At 62.3% G+C, this 20,098-nt stretch overlaps 1 protein-coding gene across 1 annotated transcript; it reads left to right on the top strand.

The window, feature by feature from the left end:
• Positions 1 to 1,257: 1,257 nt before the first annotated feature.
• LOC111149582 (mitogen-activated protein kinase 8 interacting protein 1) lies at positions 1,258 to 20,085 on the top strand. Its single transcript, XM_022506700.1, has 12 exons — positions 1,258 to 1,359; positions 12,025 to 12,130; positions 14,009 to 14,308; positions 15,865 to 15,946; positions 16,245 to 17,057; positions 17,235 to 17,310; positions 17,900 to 18,072; positions 18,283 to 18,392; positions 18,480 to 18,596; positions 18,689 to 18,759; positions 18,891 to 18,989; positions 19,307 to 20,085. Exons 1-12 carry the CDS (start codon positions 1,259 to 1,261, stop codon positions 19,377 to 19,379), a joined length of 2,121 nt encoding a protein of 706 aa, XP_022362408.1. The 5' UTR covers position 1,258; the 3' UTR covers positions 19,380 to 20,085.
• The last annotated feature ends 13 nt before the right edge of the window (positions 20,086 to 20,098 follow it).

The following is a 20,098-nucleotide window of genomic DNA, read 5'->3' as shown; positions in this document are numbered from 1 at the left end:
AATGCAACTGAGGTGCTAAGTGAGAAGTAAGAGAAATCCGGGAAAGTTCTGGTGTGAGGGAGGAGAAACTGAGAAGCCAAGAGGAAGGGTTCAGTTCATCATTGATAGGTGTTTGGGGCTGTAGAGTCAATCTGTAGAGAGAAGACCCTCTAGGGGGAGCCCATGAGAGGGTCTTCTCAAGATAAGGGGGACAAGGGGACACCTGGGTGGCTCAGTGGGTTAAGCCGCTGCCTTCGGCTCAGGTCATGATCCTAGCGTCCTGGGATCGAGTCCCACATCGGGCTCCTTGCTCAGCAGGGAGCCTGCTTCTCCCTCTGCCTCTGCCTGCCACTCTATCTGCTTGTGCTCACTCTCGCGCTCTCTCTCTCTCTCTCTGACAAATAAATAAATAAAATCTTAAAAAAAAAAAAAAGATAAGGGGGACAGGATTGGGTGAGACCTGGATCCTAGCAGGAGGTGGGGTGTTCCCTGCCTCTGCTGACAACATACTTGTATCACTTTTCATCCTCAACAACAACCATGAGAGGGACCGTTATTGTCCCCATTTCACAGATAAGAAAACCAAACTTAGGCCTGAGAAGTCACTAATGCAGGGCCACACCACCTATTCGCTTGGGAAGCCAGGCTGTGAGTTCACACGACCTGACTCCAAACCTGGCTTGCTCTAGGAGCCCACTCCTGACACCATCTCTCTCGCCTTTCTCTGCTTTCCTCCAACGGCCCTACTTTCCCTGTCCGTCTTCTTTGTCTGCTGCTGGGGACCAACTAGGAGCCTGGGGACCAGGGTCCCGACATTAGTTACCTCTTACCCAGGCGCTAGGCCCACCCGAGGAGCAGAACCCCCACGGCGCGAAGGCGCTACGGGAGGGGGAAGAGGGCAGAGGAGTCAGTGTGCGACTCAGAGCCGGGCTCGTTCGAGCCTAGGGGCCGCGGGGGCCGCCACTTCAGCACCTCGGAGAGCGCTGGAGGGGCGGGGCGGGCGGGGCGGGGCCGGGGGCGGGGCGGGGGCGGAGCTCACGAGACCCCGGCGAGGGCCCGGGGGCGCGCGGCAGAGCTCGCGCCAGTCCCGAGAGCGGCGCGCGGTCCGGAGCCGCGCCCTGCCCTGCGCAGGTGCGCCCGCCGCACCCGCCCGAGCCGTACCCCGCGGCGGCGGTGGTCTCTCGCCGCGCCCCCGCCTCCTTCCCCTCCGCCGCCGCCGCCTTCGCCGCCGCCGCCTCTGCGCCGCGCTCCGCCCGGATGGCCAGGGCTGTGCCGGAGAATGGCGGAGCGAGAGAGCGGCGGCCTGGGCGGGGGGGCCGCGTCCCCGCCTGCCGCCTCCCCGTTCCTGGGGCTGCACATCGCGTCGCCGCCCAATTTCAGGTGAGAGTCCCCGGCCGCTGCGCCCCGCCCTTCAGCCCAGGCTGATCTGCCCCGGCTTCCGCGCCCCCCCCCCCCCCCCCCGCAACGGACCCCAGCCCCCAACACACACACCCCGATCCCGGGAACGAGGGGGCGGCATGGGGATGGGGTCTCTCCCCTGGACAGAGTCCCCAGAAACCCCCCTCAGCCTCAAGTCCAGGCTGATAGCCGCTGCATAGCCAGTGGTGCAGCTCCCTCCGCCATTCCATGTCCTAGGCTGGGAGATTCAGAGCTGGAATTGGAGGAGGGGGCGCGGAGGCCGCCTTCTCCCCCACTTTGGGACTGCGGCAGGGCCTGGGGTCTGGACTGAGATCCCAGAGGAGGCAGGCAGGCTAAGGCTTCGCTTATGCCCAGTCCGAAAGCTTCTGAATAGAGATGGGAGCAGGCTGGGGTGCCTCGTGGGTTCCAGTTTCTCAGGGCAACTGACAACCTTGGTGCTAGAAGGAGGAAGTCGGGGCCCCTCCCCCAGCCCTGTCTGGTTAGAGGGGCCTAACTCCCAGGACTGGTATGGCCAGGACCCTCTGTTTGGGCAAGCACGGACCTGGTCAGGTGTGTGCAGGTGCAGAAGGCTCAGATTCAACCAGGAGACTGCCCGCCCAGCTCTGGTTGGGGAAGTCTGGTTTGGACAGCCCAGGAGTAGCCAAGGACATTGGGTGGAAGGTTTTCTGCTGGAGCAAGTACCCGGGACCACACTCTGAGCTCCCCTTCACCCCTCTCTCTGCCCACTCTCTGGTATTGGGAGGTGGATTTTGGAAACATGGACAGTGGATGTTGTGGGGAAGGGATGGATATCTCTCCATCATAATCCTGGCCCCATTTGGAGAGAAGGAAGAGGAGGGTATAACTGCTCCAGAGCCTAGGAGGAGGCCTACACTCCATTGTTTCTTCATCTAAGGAGCTGGCGCCTTCCCCTCTCCTGGGCCCCTCACCCCAGCCAGGCCCCAGCTGGGCTCTGGCGCCAGCCCCTCTCTGACCAAGGGGTTGCTGGCTCCCTGGCCCTCAGGTGGGTAGGGACCCCTGGGGATCTCTAATGGCATCATCAGCTCTAGAAACCTCCCTGGAGGCCCTGAGCTGAGGAGTCAGGAGGACCAGAGGGAGGGGACCAGATGGAGGAGGCCAAGCGTGAGGGCTCCGGGCTGGGGCCTTTGTGGTTGGTGCCTCCGAGTCATGAGGCTGAAGCCTGAGACAAGTTCCCCCTGGCATGACATGCACTGCCAAGAGGCAAATACTGCCTGCCTACAGGAGGCCCTTCTGCAGTGGCACAGCATAGAGGAACCTGGGTTCAAATTTGAGCTCCACCACTTTCTAGCTAGCAAAGTGACCCAACAGTCCCATCTGTCAGGCGAGCTAATGATTATTGATTCCTGAGTGTGCATCAAGTCGGTGTTCAACAAGTGTCCGCCCTCCATGCTGGTGACCGCTTCTGTAGCTCGTGACTGTTCAAAGCATTCCCAGTGCAGGTTCCTTTACCCCCACGGGCGTGGGCACCAGTCTGCCCATTTTGTAGATGACAAGATTGAGGCTCAGTAAGGCAGTGGCTTGCCTGAGGACCCCCAGTCAGAGCCTGGGGCCATCTGTGTGTGTTCAGTGCACTCAGCTTCCAGGCCCTGCCTCTGGCCCAGAGGATAGCTTTGCCTCGCTCTACCCGCTTCCAGATCCCCAGGAGACAGTGCCCTCCACCCCACCCCATCCCTGACTAGCAGGTTCTCATGGATGCTTTAGTGAGAGGAACTGATGAGGTGGGCGCCAGCCAGAGAGAGTGCTCTGTCCGGGCCAGGTGGGCGAGACCAGCAGTGCTCCAAGGCTAAGGCGTGGGCCGGCCCTCCAGGACACCGTGGCCTGGCTGTGGAGACAAGGCCAGCTTCTGGGAATAATAAGGGCAGTGTTTCCAGCCCCACGTGGCGTTCCCTGCCTGCTCCAGCAGCCCCCGCTGACCTTTCCCTTGTCCTGCCTCACAGAGCCCTGCGCCCAGTTCGGGTTAACCCTGGGGGTTAAGGCTCTCCCACCGCTCTTTGGTGGGGCCGTGGATCCAACTGGCCTGAGTTTGCCGTCTGGCTCTGCCTTCCTACTTCTGTGCCCCAAGACAGGGCCCTTAACCCTGGAGCCCCTGTTTCTTCTCTATGATGCCAGCGTTGGCTCCCACTCAGGATGGTCCCGGGACGGCACGTGTTGGCTGTTTCAAGGGCTGTGGAGAGCTGTGTTCCTGCAAGGCTGCTGTTGTTAACTCTGTATGCCCCCAGCCCCACTGTCAGGTTCCAGAAGGCAGAAGAGCTGATACCTAAACTTGGGTCTGCACAGTGCCCAGCCCAGAGTTGGTGCTCAGTAATGCCTCCCTGGGTGATGACGCAGATCAGGTGTGCACGGGCCTCCTGGAGCTCGGAGGGTAACAGACTGACTCTGCTATCAGAGAGGATAAGGACGGGGTGCGCTGGCCCCCGGGAGGCGCTTACTTTGCCCAGCGCCCCTCGAAGGGCTTTCTGTGCAAGAGCGTCTCCTTCTCACCAGATCCGTGTAAACTGAGCATTGCCATTGTGCCCACTTTGCAGATAAGGAGACTGAGGCCTCCAGAGGCTAGGTGAATGGCAGAGCTGGGGTTCGGATGCAGGCGGTCTGACTCCAGAGCCACCCTGAAAAGAGAGCCCGGGACTAGCAGGGGAGAGTGCGTGCAGGGAGTGAGCGCGCCGGGACACGCGCGGAGGCTGGAGAGAGAGCAACTGCTTGTTGCTGGTTGGTTTCAATAGATGGGTGGGTTGTTTGTGTTTTCTTTTTTTGGGTTTTTTTGTTTTGTTTTGTTTTTTCCCTTCTGATGATAGAAATGCTCCAGCCAGTTTCCTGTAGTTGTTGATGGGGAACTGGGGAAGGGATTTCACTTATTTGATGCGCCGCTGTTATGATTTGACTTCTTCTCCAAGGAGCATGGGTTACTTCTGTAACTTACACAGTTAGAAAAGAGAATTTAAAATTCAAGTGGTACGTGTTCATTAGAAGGAAAACTCTAGAAAAGAGACTTTAGAAACATAGCTTTTGACTACACTGAGCTGGGTGGGTGGGATAAAGGGGAGGGAGGGTGGACGGGCCATGGAGGATGCAGATGAGGGGACCCCAGAAATCAGCTCGTCCTGACCGCCCCACCTTTTACGGAGGAGGAGACAGGAGAGGGTGAGTGTCATCCCCCAGAACACACAGCATGTGAGTAGCCAACCCCAGGCCCCCTGACTGGCCGGATGGTGTGGTTTCGACCTCCCCGTACTGCCTTGTGGATGAGAGATGTGGCCCCTGAGAGGCGCAGAGACCTCCTCATTTCTCTCTTCACACGACGGCACGCACGTGGCTGTTCCTTCCCTTCACTCAACAAATATTTGCACTTTGGAGGGCTCCCTGGACAGAGGCTCCAGAGAGAGTCATGGGCCTAACGTCGTGCAGTCTGTATAGAGGGGAGACAGACAGACAGACAGACGAGGCCTTAGCAGACAAGGTGACAGTGACTGAGGTTCAGGGCCCAGGGGAGCCCAGGCCCGCGGGTCGGTGGCAAGCAGCAAAGGTTCAGCAGGAACGGCAGCATCGGCTCGCTGTCTTGGGAAGGTCCCGCGAGCCACTAGGTACAGTGGACGGGGAGGCAGGGAGACCCCTGGAGGCTGGTCATCCTGCGTGTGACAAGCAGGGGCGGGAGAGGACGGGAGGAGGACTTTGGGGGTGGAAGGGATTAGCCCCGTGGGTGAGGTATCTGGTTTTAGGGGTTGGGGAGGCTGGCGTCCAGGATGGTGCTGGAGATGGGTTGCGCTGGGGGAGAGGAGGAGCTTGGCAGGCAGGGAGGGGAACTTAGTAGGAGACCTCCTGAGTCTGAGGTTGGTGACCACTGGGGTACCCAACTGGAGCATTCAGGCTAGGGGCTGGTCTGGGGCCTGGGGTCACTGGAGAGGATGGGGCTGGGGCCAGAGCCCCTGGGAGGAGTCTCAGCTTAGAGAGGTCCCCCCACCCCAAAGCCTCAGAGAGGACATTGCTACCCAGGGGGCAGCAGAGAGCAGGGCGATGGGAGAGAACTGGGGCCAGGCTGGTTCCAGCAGCCACGTTTCAGCAGGGGGAGGGGTTCCAGAAATGCCATTGCTGCTGGAGCCACCTTCCCCCCACCCCCGAGCCCTGGGTGCCCCGGTTCCTAGCGAACCCCCAATCTGGGGCCAGAGTGTTGACTTGGCTCACTTGCCAGGACGTGGCCACGCAGGGTCTGCGCCCCCCACCTCTTTGATGTCCATATCCTTGAAGTCAGTCTCTGGATTCTTGGCTTGGGGCCCCATGGATCCTACAAAATGGGGTCACTGCCACCATCCCCACTTAGGGGATCTTAGCCGTTCTAGGATGTTATCTCTGCCCCCTGGCCCTCCTCCTGTGTCTTCTCCCAGCCCTGACCATGGGCCTTGCCTTGCTCGGGCCCCCAGAGCGGCCAGCGCCGCCCTTCTTCCTCTCCCTCGTGGTCCTTTCCTACCTGGGGTATCCCATGGGACGTCCCAGGGCCCGGGCTCTGTGCGTGCGTTCGCACGAGGGTAGGGAGTCGGTGCCAAGCGGAACACGAGGGCCCCCTGCCCTCAGGAAGGCACTCCGCGACAGGGCCAGCGGCCCCAGAACCCAAGTGGGAGCCTGGTGCACCCTGTCCAGAAAGCTTCTGGGGGATTGGGAAACAGAGGAGAAGAGATCTCCCTGGGTCCCACCATGTCTCCTAGCTGCATCCCTGTTCGTGCTTCTGGGTGCGCGTGATTCCGCACGTGAGACCACGGGCTCGTGCGTTCCCTTCGCTCCTTAATGCCAGTCGTCATTTTCCACGTTCCCTCCAGAATTTGTAACATTCGTCCAGGAGCCTATGTGATGTTCCTTCCCTGGACACCCAATCGCACCATCCCGCGCTGAGCTATTTCGTTGTTTTCTGTCTGCGGTTATGCAAAATACGCATTCTCGGGTATGAAGGTATAAAGCTTTCTGAGTATGGGACTGCTTCCCATCGCAGCTTTCCAAAAGCCAGAGTGCTGGGTTTCAGACTTCCGGCTCTATATCAGCCCCGGGCTCTGTAAAACCATCAGACACATTATAACCCCAAGCAGGGATTGGCCCTGAGGACTTATTTCTGGGGTTGGCCTCGGTGTTTCACTGGCAGTGACCCTGGTGTGGATATGGTCGGGGAGGGACGGATTAGAGGAATAAAGCTCATCTGAGCCCGGCGTCCACTCAGAGCCAAGGGCTCCCCCAACCCCACCATCTCAGCCAGCGCCTCCTTGCAGAGGGCTGCACATTCTACCCCGGGTTCTGACGTAGGTGGGGACTCAGAAAGTTGAGTTGGAAGGGCAACTGACTTAGGGAGTTTTAAGGGGAAAAATCTAGAAAGACCTGTGGTTCACTCAGTCAACATTTATTAAGTAGCTCCCAGGCACTGCTTTGTTGATCAAGACAGACATGGTGCTGCCTCTGAGGGGAGCCCCCCACTGGGGGCAGAACCCAGAGGTGCAGTCACAGCAATCCAGGAACCCAGCAAGTGGGCCTAAGAGAGCGAGTAGCAGGGCCGTGTGCCAGTTCAGGGAAATCAGGGAAGGCTTTGAGGGAGCCAGTGGGGCAGGAGGGGGGGGGTCGGGGGGGGGGGGGGGGGAGGTGGTGATGACACCCGAGACTGGGGGAGGCCCTCCTGGGCCTTCAGGCCACAGGGAATTTGGACCCCTTTCCCTAAGGGCCAGGGGAAGCTACTAAGGGACTCTGAGCTGAGGCGGGGTGACTAGACCAGATTTGCATGTCAGATGTTGCCTTTGGTGGCCTGGTGGAGAATGGCCTATAGGGGAGCCAGCAGGCAGTGGGAACCTGCCTCTCTGCGAGCGCACTGGGGGCCAGCTGTCTGTTCAGCACTCACAGGACAGCAGAGGGACAAGCTGGACACTTGAACCACAGATGCTCTCAGCCATGAGAGGGGCCCATGGGGCACCATGGCCAGGACCCAAGGTCGCTCAGCTGGCATCCTTACCTGGCTTCCAGAGAGCCGGGAACGGGGAGACAGGAATGGCCTCTGGACAGCCAAATGCCTGGCTCAGGTTTGGCCCTGCTCAGCTAAAGCCTCAGCACTTTGCCACTCAACCCTTCCGCTGCCTGCTCTCCTAACCCAGCCCACTCCTGGGAGGAGGAATTGGCGAGGGCTAGGCTGCCATCGGGGGACCGAGGATGCCAGGGAGGCGGGACGGCATGTGGAAGGGAAATGGGCACGTAATAAACATCAGAGCACAAAGGCATGTTTGTTCATTTTGGAGGGCTCATGGCAGGAGGAGGTGGGGAGCACGGGGGAGGGGCGGGGGACAGCACGTTTAGAACGCAGCGAGGAGGCTGCTTGGCCAGAAGACAGGACTGGGGCGCGCTGGAGTAAGAGGTAGGTTTGTGCAGGAAGAGGGGGCCTCGAACAGAAACATAGACTCCAGAGGTCCTGGAGGTCCCGGGAGAGCAAACTCATGACACAGAGCCTCCAAATGTCAACCTGATGAGACCTTGGGAGGCATCTCACCCGGACGGGCAAGCAGGTCTGACTGATGGACGGGCTGCCTCCGAGGCCTCCAGGCCGGGAGGTGAGGGAGCCGTCCTCACGAGGTCGTGTGATTTGGCTGGAGGTGAACCCCTGGTGCTCGGGGCTCCAGTTTCCAGGGGAAATGTGGGCACCCTCCCATCAGAAGGGGACACCCTCCCTCCTTCCTCCTCCTCCTCCGTCCTCCCCCCAGCTTTTCCTTCTTCTTCCCTTCCTCCCCACAGTTGCCTTTCTTGAGCTTGGAGGGCCCAAGGGTCTGTTCAGCTTTTCCTCCACGAAGGACCCAGAACATCTGGGGCCTTCGAAGCAGGAGCTAAGGGCAGGGACAGCGCAGGTGGGGGGTGACTTGCAAAGGAGACTGCCTGACCGGTCCCTCCCCTTGTCCCTTGGTCGTGACCCCCTCACAGCACTCCAGCTTGCCGCCGCTCCGCTCTGTGAACCCCCAGTAGCGCCCTTGGGGGGCAGGTATAAATAACCTCACGGCACCTTCTGTCAGGGCCTTAGGGCTCCTCATCTGGATAACAGGCCGAGTCAGACCCTCTCCCCGGGTGGTGGAGAGGATTGAAGGAGACGCAGAGCGCGAGGGCGCTTTGGTGTCCAGGGTGCGACAGCTGCTCAGGTGGTGGTGCGGCCAGTCCTGCTAAGTGAGGGCGTCCGTATCTGGTCCCGTGCGTCCTGTCCCCAAGCCTGCCGTGGTGATCCCTCTGCCATCCTGCCTCGCGTAGGAGAAAAAAGTCAGATAAGAAACTCCCTTCACCTTCCCCACTGGAGCCAGAGCCCGGTGCGGGCTTTCAAGCCCCGCGCTCCCCCCCACCGCCCCGTTCACCCCCGTGCCCTTCATTGCAAGAGGCCAAGGCTGTCCCCGCCTGCCCCCAGACCTGCCGTCCCGGGCCGTGGGTGTGCAGAGATGAGCCAAGAAGGCTCCCCCGCAGGCATGCCCTGAATGCTTGGGTTGGGGAGGAGCACGTGGATGCTGAGAATGTCCCTTGGCAAACACCTGCCAGGCGTGTTCCGAGAGCCTGGTGTGTGTGAGACGGCCTCCCCAGCTCTGGCCTCCAGAAACATGCAGTCCAGCTGGAGCTGGGCGAGCGGGGGCCTGCCTGCCTCCCCTGCTGGGTATGAGGGTGGGCGACGTGAGCTCCATCTGCCTTTGGGGCAGCCTGGTGGGGTGTCTGATGGAGGCCTGGCTCTGTCTGTCCCCCACACTGCCTTGCATCCATGCAGATGGTGACACAGCTACAAGTAAGGGAATGCCCGGGGACCGGCGAGCATTGCCAGGAGGGCTGTAAGGCACGGCACAGGCGGGCTAGGAGGGCTTCCTGGAGGAGTGGGCTTAAATGAGCCTTCTTCCAGCAGGCACAGGTTGAAAAGCCTGCCAGGGGCTCCATCTGAGCCCTGGACTAGACCCCGGGAAGGCAGGCGTGGGAGGCGTGGGCAGTCACACCCAGAGCTGGAGACCTTGAATGCCAAACCAAGGAGTCCGCCACTAGCAGGGAACCTTAGGGAGTTTGGAGTGGGGGCAGAAGGGTGGTGTTTCTGGCAGCTTTGCGGGGTGGCGAATGGGGTGGAGTGCTTCCAGCATGGGGGCACTGAGGGGAGCAGGCTGGTGTTTGCGGGGCGGGCGGGTGGGGGTCTGGGTCTGCAGAGACAGGAGCTGAGCCGGGACCCGGCAGAGAAGAGAAGGAGAGAGGTGTGCAGGGATTCCTGGCAGAGTAAGGGGCACCCGAGGGCACCTCTGGATCAGATGCCCAATGGCCCTGCAGCTCCCTGATGCTGGCAGAGTTCCAGCTGTCCCGGCAGCTGGGGTGTGCTGACCACTTACTTAGTGCCAGCCACTGGCTTCTCATCTCCAGGCCCGAGATGCTGGGCCGTGCTGGCCAGAGGGTAGGGCTGCTCTGGTTTCTGGGCCAGCCCAGCCCCTCCCCAGCCTCCCCCAACTTCCACACCACACCCTCCCCAGCCCTGGGAGCCTACCAGCCTTGGGCTCGTCTGTCCAGCTCCCTCGTCCTGGTCAGAATCCCTCTCTGCTCTTCCCTCCGGCTTCTGTGGGTGGCACTCCGCAGTGACAGGAAGCTCTTTGCCTTCCAGCCCTGCCCCGAGGGGTCCACACCCAGGTCCAGACCCAAGGGGTCTGCCCTTAGCCCTGGCTGTGGAGCCCCCTGAGCCCATAGGCACGTCCTGGGTGCTGAAGGATGAAACTCTGGGGGATGCCAGGGTTCTGTCCCGCGTCCAGCTTGTCCGTGGAGGCAATCCAGACCCTCCTCGGTCACCCGCTGCTGTGTGGATGCTGCCCGGGCCCACAGAAGCCTCCGTGAGGGGGTGTGAGGGCTGAGCACATTGTCGTGTGGATGGGGGCATCCGTTCGTGGAGAATTTCAGAAGCCCCCCATCTTACCGCCAGGCGCCCTGAATGTGGTGCTGGCCCTTTAAAGCAGATCAGGGCTGGCTTTTGGGGGGAGACATCCCCGATTTCTGCCATCTGCCCACGAGCCTGGGCCAGGAAGAAGGGCCACCGCAGCCCCTGACAGGGGCATTAGAAGGGCAGGTGGAGCCGGTGGCATCGATCGGATCGCAGTAACCCGATCCTGAGGGGGAGGTGGCAGCCACGGCAGCTTCAGCGCCAATGCTGGCCTGGCTGGGAAGGCAGCGGCCTGCAGCGGAGGGCTGGGCTGGGAAGCGCTGGGGCTGGGGCCCGGGTGGGCAGCCACTGCCTCTTCTGCTGGCACATCTATTTTTAATGAGCTCCCCGGGCTTCTGCAGCGGGCAGGACGCAGACAGGGAGGCCCAGGCAGTGGAGGCCCGAGGCCCCAGCCCTGCCCTGAGCCCTGGCCTCCCAACCTTTCTGGGCATGAGAGGGCGGCCCTGGGGCCCTGCAGCCCCCCAGCCGGGCAGGGCTCTCCATGAAGCTGGTGCTGAAGATGGATTCAAGCCCAGACAATGACAGCTGGTTGGAGGATCAGTGGGAGCGCTGGTAGGGGGTATAGGGATTGGTGTTGGGCTGGGGGTGGGGGGGGGATTTGGGGGGCAGCTCCATGGAGCTCTGGGTCTCTGTTTGGTCTAAGGCAAGAGGCAGGGAGTGTGGGCCTCCTAGGTCCCCCTGGGGGCTGGACCACCACCTCTCCCCAGTGACCTTGGACTCCTGGGTGTCCCTTGCTCTGTGCCTCAATCTCCTTATCTTATTTGGGAGAAGAGGCTCAGAATTGGCCCCAACTTCCCCCAACAGAATTCTCCCAAACATCCCACCCACACCAAACCAGGTGGAGTGCCTGGGGCTGGTGGTGAATCAGGTCTAGGGGACAAGCAGACAGTCGCTGCAGTGGGGTGGGGGCATACAGCGGACCTAGGGGACAGGGGGAGAGGGTTCTAGCACAGCCAGAGTCATGGTGGTGACGTTCTTTGGTTTGTCCTCCGAGTGCACAACCCCTCTAGCCCCAACCCCAGGCCTCCCTTGACCCCTCTGCTGTCTTCTGTTTAGGGTCTGTGCGCTGGGCAAGCGATTATGTGGTTGGAGAGATGAAATGGGGGTGTAACCTCTCCTGGGATAGGCAGCAACTCGCCACGTTGACACCAGATTTCCCTTCACTTGCTCCCAGGGCTCAAGAGGCATTGGTCTTCCGGGGGGGGGGGGGGCACAGAGCACTCTCCTGAGGCTGGGGAGGGGCCTCTGCCAGCTCCTTGGGTTTTTTCACTGCAGGGTTTGCACCGGGAACCCCCCTACTCCAGCCATCCCTTGGAGTCGCTTCTCAACTCTGCATCCTCCATGGGTGAACTGGCCTCGGCACCTGCCTTGACTCCAGGAGGCATTTCTCTGGCAGAGCCTAGGCTCTGACCAGCTGGGCCTTCTAGGCACTGCCTCCTGGTTGGCAATAGAGCGGATAGCTCCCAGCTGGGAGGAGCGGGAGTAACCTGGACCTCCCCTTTCCCTGCCTGTTACCCCTGGCCTCGGCGCAGGCGGACACCAAGTCCCACCCTCTGGGGGCTGTGATCTGCCTTCGAGGGGCCACCCCTTGGAAGAGGTACTAGGAAGACTTCAGTGGGCTACATAGTGCCCCTGGGTTGTTAACTTCGACTTCCTGTGCTCACCAGGCTCACCCATGACATCAGCTTGGAGGAGTTTGAGGATGAAGACCTCTCAGAGATCACCGAGGAGTGTGGCATCAGCCTGCAGTGCAAAGATACTCTGTCCTTGCGGGTAAGAGTGGTCTCGCAGGAGCCCAGGGGGCAGGGGGGTAAGGGGGACAGGGTGGGTCGGGACAGGAGTGACGGCACCCCCGTATCTCTATAGGGCATCCTCAGAAAATGAAATGACATCCAAAAAACACATCCAGTTTAGTGTTTGACACATCTTGCGGTGCTCAAGCAGGATTTTTTGGCTGTTTTTGCCAGGGGGGCTAAAGCAAGAGGCAGCACCCCCAACTGCCCACCAGAAGGGCGAGGGCAGGTCGTCTTCAGGTGTAGGGTTAAAGGAAGGATCAGGCCTACTCTAAACCCTTTCCTGGGCGGCCTTGGCAGAGGGCCTGAGGCAGAGCAAGGGTGGAGTCCGGTGGAATCCGCAGTGCTCCGGGGCTGGAAGAAAAGAGCCAAGGCGCTCCCTCAGCTGCCATTGCACCAACCCATGCCACACAGCCCCGCAGACCCTCCCTGGCCCGCTGTTCTGAGGGCCCCTCTAGAGGGTTAATCCAGCATTGCTGCTGCTTTTGGCCTCCTGGCTTTGTCATGTAGAACAGATAGCTCTCTCCATTCCCTAAGTTCTGAATCCTGCCAGGAGGTCCTCAGCATCTGGGGAGCTTGGGTCAGACAGGCGTCCCCCTGTGTCTTTTCAGAACAGGAAGAAGGGGCCACTGGCCAGGACATGGGAGGCAAAGCATGGGACTAGGTTGCAGAACCCAGAGCTTCTGGCAGTCTCCAGCAGGGGGTGGGTGACCACCCTGGTGGTATTAGAATAGTTAGTTAGTAAAGGAGAGCTGCCGTGTGAGCTGGGGTGGGGGGGCCAGCCTCCAGGTGACCTCCTGCCTGTCACAGAGATTCTGTAAGCTCTGCCAGGCAAGAGGAAACCAAGGGGTGAGGATGACCCTGCAGTACCACATGCCCCAACCCTCCCCACTCTGGTTAGGCCAGCCAGGGCGGGAATGGTCACAGGGCCCTGACGTAGCTTCTCTAAGGTCACACACCTGTTCCGGAATTCCACACCACCCTTTCACCCAACACAGCGGCACAGTTTTAGAGAGGGTGGTCCCTACGACAGCCAGGGCCCTGAGGCAGTACTAGCTGGAGGTGTACCTTGTGGGGCCTTAGACAAGCTCTGGGGGGCTCTCACACCCTGTTGCCCATGAGTCCTCACCTCCCTGGGAAGCTGGGAGGCAGTTAACTGGGGAGGGAATCCGAGGGTCAGGGGATCTGTCCAGGGTGCCCAGGCGTTAGCGGCAGAGCTGAAACTCCACAGTTACCGAGGTTTAGGATGGCCTGAGGGAACACCCCAGGTTGGAGGGCCTTCAGACTGTGGACAGGTGCCGCGTCCAGGTGCCCCCACTCGCCCCTCCCCCCCGCACCCCGGCCGCGCTTAGGGCCTCCTGTTCACCCTGCGGCCCTCCACCACCCTCCGCCTGGCTGAGGCTGTTTTCCCAGTTTTCCTCACTTCCCCGTTCAAATACTAACCTCCCCCCTCCATCCCTTGTGGAGCCCCGAACTCCTTGGCGACCCTGTGTCCCCATAGCAACAGCGGTGACCTCACTCTGGGCTCGGCTTACAACCTCGGTGAGGTCACTGGCCGTTGCCAAGGGAACGGGAGGGTGCAGAGAGTCAGGAAGGCTGGCACCGTGGGGAGGGGGCGTGTGGACCGCCAAAGGCGCCGACTAGATTGGGGAGCAGTCGGTCTCGAGCATCTTCGCTGGGGGCGGGAGGGCGCGGCCCCCTGTCGCCAGGCCCCTGCCTCTCTCCCGTGCCCTCCCCCTTTGCGGCCGCAGAATGGACTCGCCCGGGCGGGGGGCGGTGCGCGGCGGAGTCGGCCCCGCCCCGGCCTCGGCCCCGCCCCTGCCCCGCCCCCTGACGCCCCTCCGTCCGCGCCGCGCAGCCCCCGCGCGCCGGGCTGCTGTCTGGGGGTGGCGGCGGCGCGGGGAGCCGACTGCAGGCCGAGATGCTGCAGATGGACCTGATCGACGCGGCGGGGGATACTCCCGGCGCCGAGGACGACGACGACGACGAGGAGGATCGCGCGGCGCGGCGGCCGGGAGCGGGGCCGCCGGAGGCCGAACCCCGCCAGGAGCCGGCGCCCCGCGGCCAGGGCCAAGGCCAGGGCCAGGGCGGCGGGGACACTTATCGACCCAAGCGGCCCACCACGCTCAACCTCTTCCCGCAGGTGCCGCGGTCTCAGGTGAGGCGCCAGCGGCGTGGGGCGGGGCTGAAGGGGCGGTGCCCGGAGGCCGGGCACGCGAGGCGTGGGGGGCGCCGGGCAGCTCGCTGCCCACCCCTGGCCCGAGGGCTGGAGGAGCGAGGAGGGGCTGTGTCAGAGTGACCTGCGGGCCAGGGCAGGGAGAAGTCGGCCTGGTGCGACTTCCCAAGGGGGCCGGCCCAGGGGAGGTGGTCTGGGGTGGGGGGTGGCAGTGGAATCTGCCTTAAGGGAGAGGGACCAGTTCCGGCCAACAGGATTTGGAGCCTTGAGTTTGAAGGAGTGAAGGGACCGAGAGGGACAGTGGAAGGATCTGGGTAAGGAGAGCAGTGGGGGCTTAAGGAGGACAGAACAGAGCTTTGAGGGCTAGTTGCAAGGGTTTGGAGATTGGGACCTAAGGCTGGGGCAGGGTTTCCCCTTTAGGGTGTGGGGCTCCTGGAGAAGGGCAGAAGAGTCTAAAGTGGTCATTGCTGGGGGAAGGTCATGGGAAATTGTGAAGAGGTGGGGACGGGGGAGCTCAGAGGCAGCAGGCAGGTGGAAATGTGGGCAGCTGGGAATTCCCAGAAGGCGGGGAAGAGGCATCGGAGGCGGAGCTGCTTGGCTGAGTTGGGGGCCCAGGGCCCCTGGGCTGGATGGCTGGATGCCAAGGAGGGTTGAATAGGGTGGAGGAGAGCCTACTGTGGCCCTTTGTCTTCCAGGCCCAGTCAGGAGAGGTACAGAAGAGGGGCTCAGGGAGCTGGGGCTGTTGGTGGAGGGTGCAGGTCCTGCAGGCAAAGGACTGGTGCCTTTCCCAGAATCGTCTGGGGTGGATTTTGGCAGCCAAACTCCCGTGAGGGCCTATGAGGGTGTTCCCCGGGGAGGGGACCTGAACAGTTTGTGGGGAGCCTTGTTTGTAGGCATGGTGGAGAGGGGTCCCAGGGTACCAGCCCAAGAGATCCAGGAGGAAGGCTACTGACAACTACATCTGTCATTCCTCAGTCATTGCTCCTGCAGGGGCGGGAGAGCCATGCTATTGATTCATCATTTGGGTGATTCATCCCGGTCCCCCAGGCCAGCTGCTGAGAGACCCTTCCTCATCCATTTTTCATCTTCTAGAATGTCCCTGCCCCCTAGGCCATAGCGCTCCAGGACTTGGCTGGCAGTGAGCACCTACTGTGTAAAGCCTCTGTGTCTGGGACTGGGGGTCCGGCTGTCTCCCCAGATGGCTCCTGCTTCTCCCCCACTTCTCCCCCATTTACCACCACACATATTGGTCATCACCGCCTTTGAGGAGGCTGATAAGAGCATCTCCCCAACCAAGGGTTGGCCAGCTTCCCTGAGTCAGGATGGAGAGCCATCTAGAGCTAATAGGTCGGGCTGGGAGGGCTGTGACTTGCCACCCCTCCTGCCTGTTCGAGGAGGGTTGGGGGTGAGGCCCTGGTTGGGGGGTGGGGTATGCAGCAAATGGCCTAGGGATGGCCTGATGGGGGCAGGGCCAGGGCCTCCCTGTGCCCGGTACTGTTGACGCCTTCTGTCACAAGGGCCTTTTGTTTTCTGCACAGGACACATTGAATAATAATTCTCTGGGCAAGAAGCACAGTTGGCAGGATCGGGTGTCTCGGTCATCCTCACCCCTGAAGACTGGTAAGTCAGGACCGTTTCCTTTACCTGGCCCTACACCTGCCTCAGTTTCCTCAGCAGAGAGCAACCCTGGCAGCCTCCATCTTGCTGAGCTGAGGTAAACTGCCCATCCCACAGCCTTGAGCAGGCCCATCTGAAGTCAGCTGGGGCGGGAGGGAGAGAGCACTGGTCCCAGAGCCCCCCGGGGCCCAGGAGCCCTCGCCTGGGTTTCTGTGTCCCACATGCTGAGTGGAGAGGGCAGGTGGCCTGGGAGGCAGGGGTGAGGCCACCCTCCTTGAGCAGCGACCTGCCTGCCCTCCAGGGGAGCAGACGCCGCCACATGAGCACATCTGCCTGAGCGATGAGCTGCCACCCCCAAGCAGCCCCACGGCCACCAAGGACCGAGGCACCTCCACTGACAGCCCTTGCCGCCGCAGCACCGCCACACAGATGGCCCCTCCCGGCGGCCCCACCGCTGCCCCACCGAACAGCCGGGGCCACTCGCATCGAGACCGCATCCACTACCAGGCCGACGTGCGGCTAGAGGCCACCGAGGAGATCTACCTGACGCCGGTGCAGAGGCCGCCGGACCCCCCGGAGCCCAGTTCTGCCTTTCTGCCCCCGGCAGAGAGCCGGATGTCTGTCAGCTCCGATCCAGACCCTGCCGCCTACCCCTCTGCGGCGGGCCGGCCGCACCCCTCCATCAGCGAGGAGGACGAGGGCTTCGACTGCTTGTCGTCCCCGGAGCGGCCCGAGCTGCAGGGTGGAGGCTGGCGGGGCAGCCTGGGGGAGCCGCCGCCGCCCCCACGGGCCTCGCTGAGCTCGGACACCAGCGCGCTGTCCTACGACTCGGTCAAGTACACGCTGGTGGTGGACGAGCACGCGCAGCTGGAGCTGGTGAGCCTGCGGCCGTGCTTCGGGGACTACAGCGACGAGAGCGACTCGGCCACCGTCTACGACAACTGCGCCTCCGCCTCCTCACCCTACGAGTCGGCCATCGGGGAGGAGTACGAGGAGGCCCCCCGGCCGAGGCCCCCCGCCTGCCTCTCCGAGGACTCCACGCCAGATGAGCCCGACGTCCACTTCTCCAAGAAGTTCCTGAACGTCTTCATGAGCGGCCGCTCGCGCTCCTCCAGTGAGTCTGCGGCCGGCGTGCTGGGGCACCTGGGAGGGGAGGGCACCGAATCGAGGCTGCTCCTGGAAGGGGGCCCCGCCCGTCTGCTTCGATGTGTCAGGACTGAGAGCTTGCTGCCTGCACCCCCCACCCTCAAGCGGAGTGGGTCCGTTCTCCAGCTCGGCCCCTCGCTTCCAGGTGCCGAGTCCTTCGGGCTCTTCTCCTGTGTCATCAACGGGGAGGAGCAGGAGCAGACTCACCGGGCCATTTTCAGGTAAGAGCCGCAGTGTTGGGCCGGCCAGGCAACCGTGGGGCCACCCCTCCCTGCCTCTGCCCTCACTATGGGGCCTAGACCCAGCCTTCACGCTGGCACTTGTGTCTCCACCAGCGCCAGGGGCACAGGGCGCACCCGGGTGGGACTCCAGGTGGATGGATTCAGGCCATGCTACCTGTGATGCGCCGCCAGGGCCCAGGACCGAGCAGCCCATCTGGCGGGGCAGGGGTGGGGGTCCAGAGCCCGGGAGGGGGTCCGGCAGAGATGCTGCCCAACCCCATACAAGGCATAGCTATAGCCCTCCCTGCCCTCCACAGGGAAGGGCTCACTTCCTGTTACCTCTGTGTTTTCCGAGTGGCTCTGGGCACTTCCTCCCTGAGCCCCCGAGTTCCTGGATGGCAGGGGCCCGTCTGTGTGATCTTGAACTTCCCCAGGAACTAGCAGGCCCAGGCCCAGGATACTCTGTGGAGGTGTATTGAACTGGTCCCGCTTCGGCGGCAGCCTGCCCCCAGAGAGAGGGGGAGCCGACAGATAGCCAGGCTGGGGAGGGCCCGGTGGTGAATTCCTCCCATGCCCTTGCGGGGGACAGGTTTGTGCCTCGACACGAGGACGAGCTGGAGCTGGAGGTGGACGATCCCTTGCTGGTGGAGCTGCAGGCCGAGGACTACTGGTATGAGGCCTACAACATGCGCACGGGCGCCCGGGGCGTCTTCCCCGCCTACTACGCCATCGAGGTCACCAAGGAGCCCGAGCACATGGCAGGTAGCGTCCTTTCCCCTCCTCGGCGCCACTGGGCCCCACTTTTGCCCAGACATGCTGCCAAGTGACTCTAAAGCCACAGGGAGGGCCCTCACAGGACAACATTAGGTCCAACTCCGTCGGAGAGAAGGGAGGCCCGGCCGAGTTGGGACATCTGTGGGCGGCGGGCCCCTCTGCTGCCCCACCACCCCTCACTTCATGCTTGTTTTCCAGCCCTGACCAAAAACAGCGACTGGGTGGACCAGTTCCGGGTGAAGTTCCTGGGCTCCGTCCAGGTTCCCTACCACAAGGGCAACGACGTGCTCTGTGCTGCTATGCAAAAGGTACCCGGTCCCCGCCCCCCGCCTAGGCCCCCTCCTCTCCTGGGGAGACAAGACACCCAGTGCCTGATTCCCGTCCCTCACCCACAGATCGCCACCACCCGCCGGCTCACCGTGCACTTTAACCCGCCGTCCAGCTGCGTCCTGGAGATCAGCGTGCGGGGCGTGAAGATTGGCGTCAAGGCTGATGATTCCCAGGAGGCCAAGGTGACCGCCTCTGCCCCCCGGGTCCCCACCAGATCTCCCACCTGTGGCCCCTGCGGGCTGATGACACCCTGCCTCTCATCTCCCTCCTGTAGGGGAATAAATGTAGCCACTTTTTCCAGTTAAAAAACATCTCTTTCTGTGGATACCATCCAAAGAACAACAAGTAAGTGGGAGGGGCACCATGAGGTGTGAGGGGGCAGCCTGGGGCCGTTACGGTCGGGTGCGGGTCTGCGAGTATGTCTGAGGGGTCTGCGCCCCTGTCCCGCTCTAAGACAGATGGCGGTCCTCCCGCAGGTACTTTGGGTTCATCACCAAGCACCCTGCTGACCACCGGTTTGCCTGCCATGTCTTTGTGTCCGAGGAATCCACCAAAGCCCTGGCAGAGTCTGTGGGGTACGGCCCTGTGTCTGTGTGTCTGTGTGTCTCCTGCCGAGCGCCCGGCCCCAGAGTGAGCCCTGGGCCCCCTCCCAGCTCTGCGGGCCTCATGGCCTTGAGCCCAGGCGGGGCGGTCCTGAGGACTAGCTCCCCGCCGGGTCAGGCCCTTCCTTCGGCGGCAGTCTGACCCAAGAAGGGCAACAAGCAGAGAGCGGAGCCGAGCCCCTCCGTCTGGGGGAGCCTGAGCCCTGCCCAGGGAGCCCCAGGCTCCAGGTGAAAAACCAGGGGTGGAGATGGTGTTCTCCCCATCACCTGTGTGTCTGCCTGCCTTCTAGGAGAGCGTTCCAGCAGTTCTACAAGCAGTTCGTGGAGTACACCTGTCCCACGGAAGACATCTACCTGGAATAGCCGCGTGGCCCCGCTCTCTCCACACCCGGGGCCCGCGCCGGAACAGTTGGCTGCCAACAGGACGCAGCACGCTAGCAGAGGGGCGCCCGTCACCCCCAGAGGACGGGGAAGTCGGGGCCTCTGGCCAAGGGTGGGGGAGGGCGGGGTTTTGGGGAGAGGCAAATGCAGTTTATTGTAATATATGGGACTAGATTCATCTATGAAGGACAAAGCAGGCTGCCCAGGGATTGGGAGGGGGCGGGCCTGGGGGGGATAGCGTCAGGCCTCTGGCCAGGAAGGATGCCCAGAGCAGAGGGCTCTGGCCCATCCTAGGCATCGCTTTCTCTGCCAGGGCCTCTGGCTCTCCGGCTGTGGCTCCTGCTTTGACAAAGCCCATGCCACTTGCCAGCGTCCCCTCTGCTCCATCCCCAACTCCCAACCCCAACTGAAGTCCCTGAGCTCACGCTGAGCCCAGCCACCTCCCAAGGACTTCGCAGCAGGTGGGGGGGGTGCAGTCCCTGTTCCCGGCTCTGTCACCTGGGTGGCCTCTGGCTGGCCGTCATGCTGGCCCCTGGCACGTGTGGGGCCTCACCAGGGAAGGAGAGCACTGCGGCAGGGCCCCATCCCGGCAGGAAAAGGCGGCTCCCGGATTGGCCCAGGCCAGCCAGGGCCTCTCGGCTGCTTGGGCTGTAGCCCCAGCTTGGTCCTGTCATCCTGGCCACAGCTATTAAAGTGCCATT

Source organism: Enhydra lutris, unplaced genomic scaffold, assembly GCF_002288905.1.
Source record: "Enhydra lutris kenyoni isolate GAN:26980312 unplaced genomic scaffold, ASM228890v2 scaffoldscaffold22, whole genome shotgun sequence".
NCBI lineage: Eukaryota > Metazoa > Chordata > Mammalia > Carnivora > Mustelidae > Enhydra > Enhydra lutris.
Note: the sequence above shows the minus strand (reverse complement) of the source record. Positions and strands in the feature narration are given on the sequence as shown.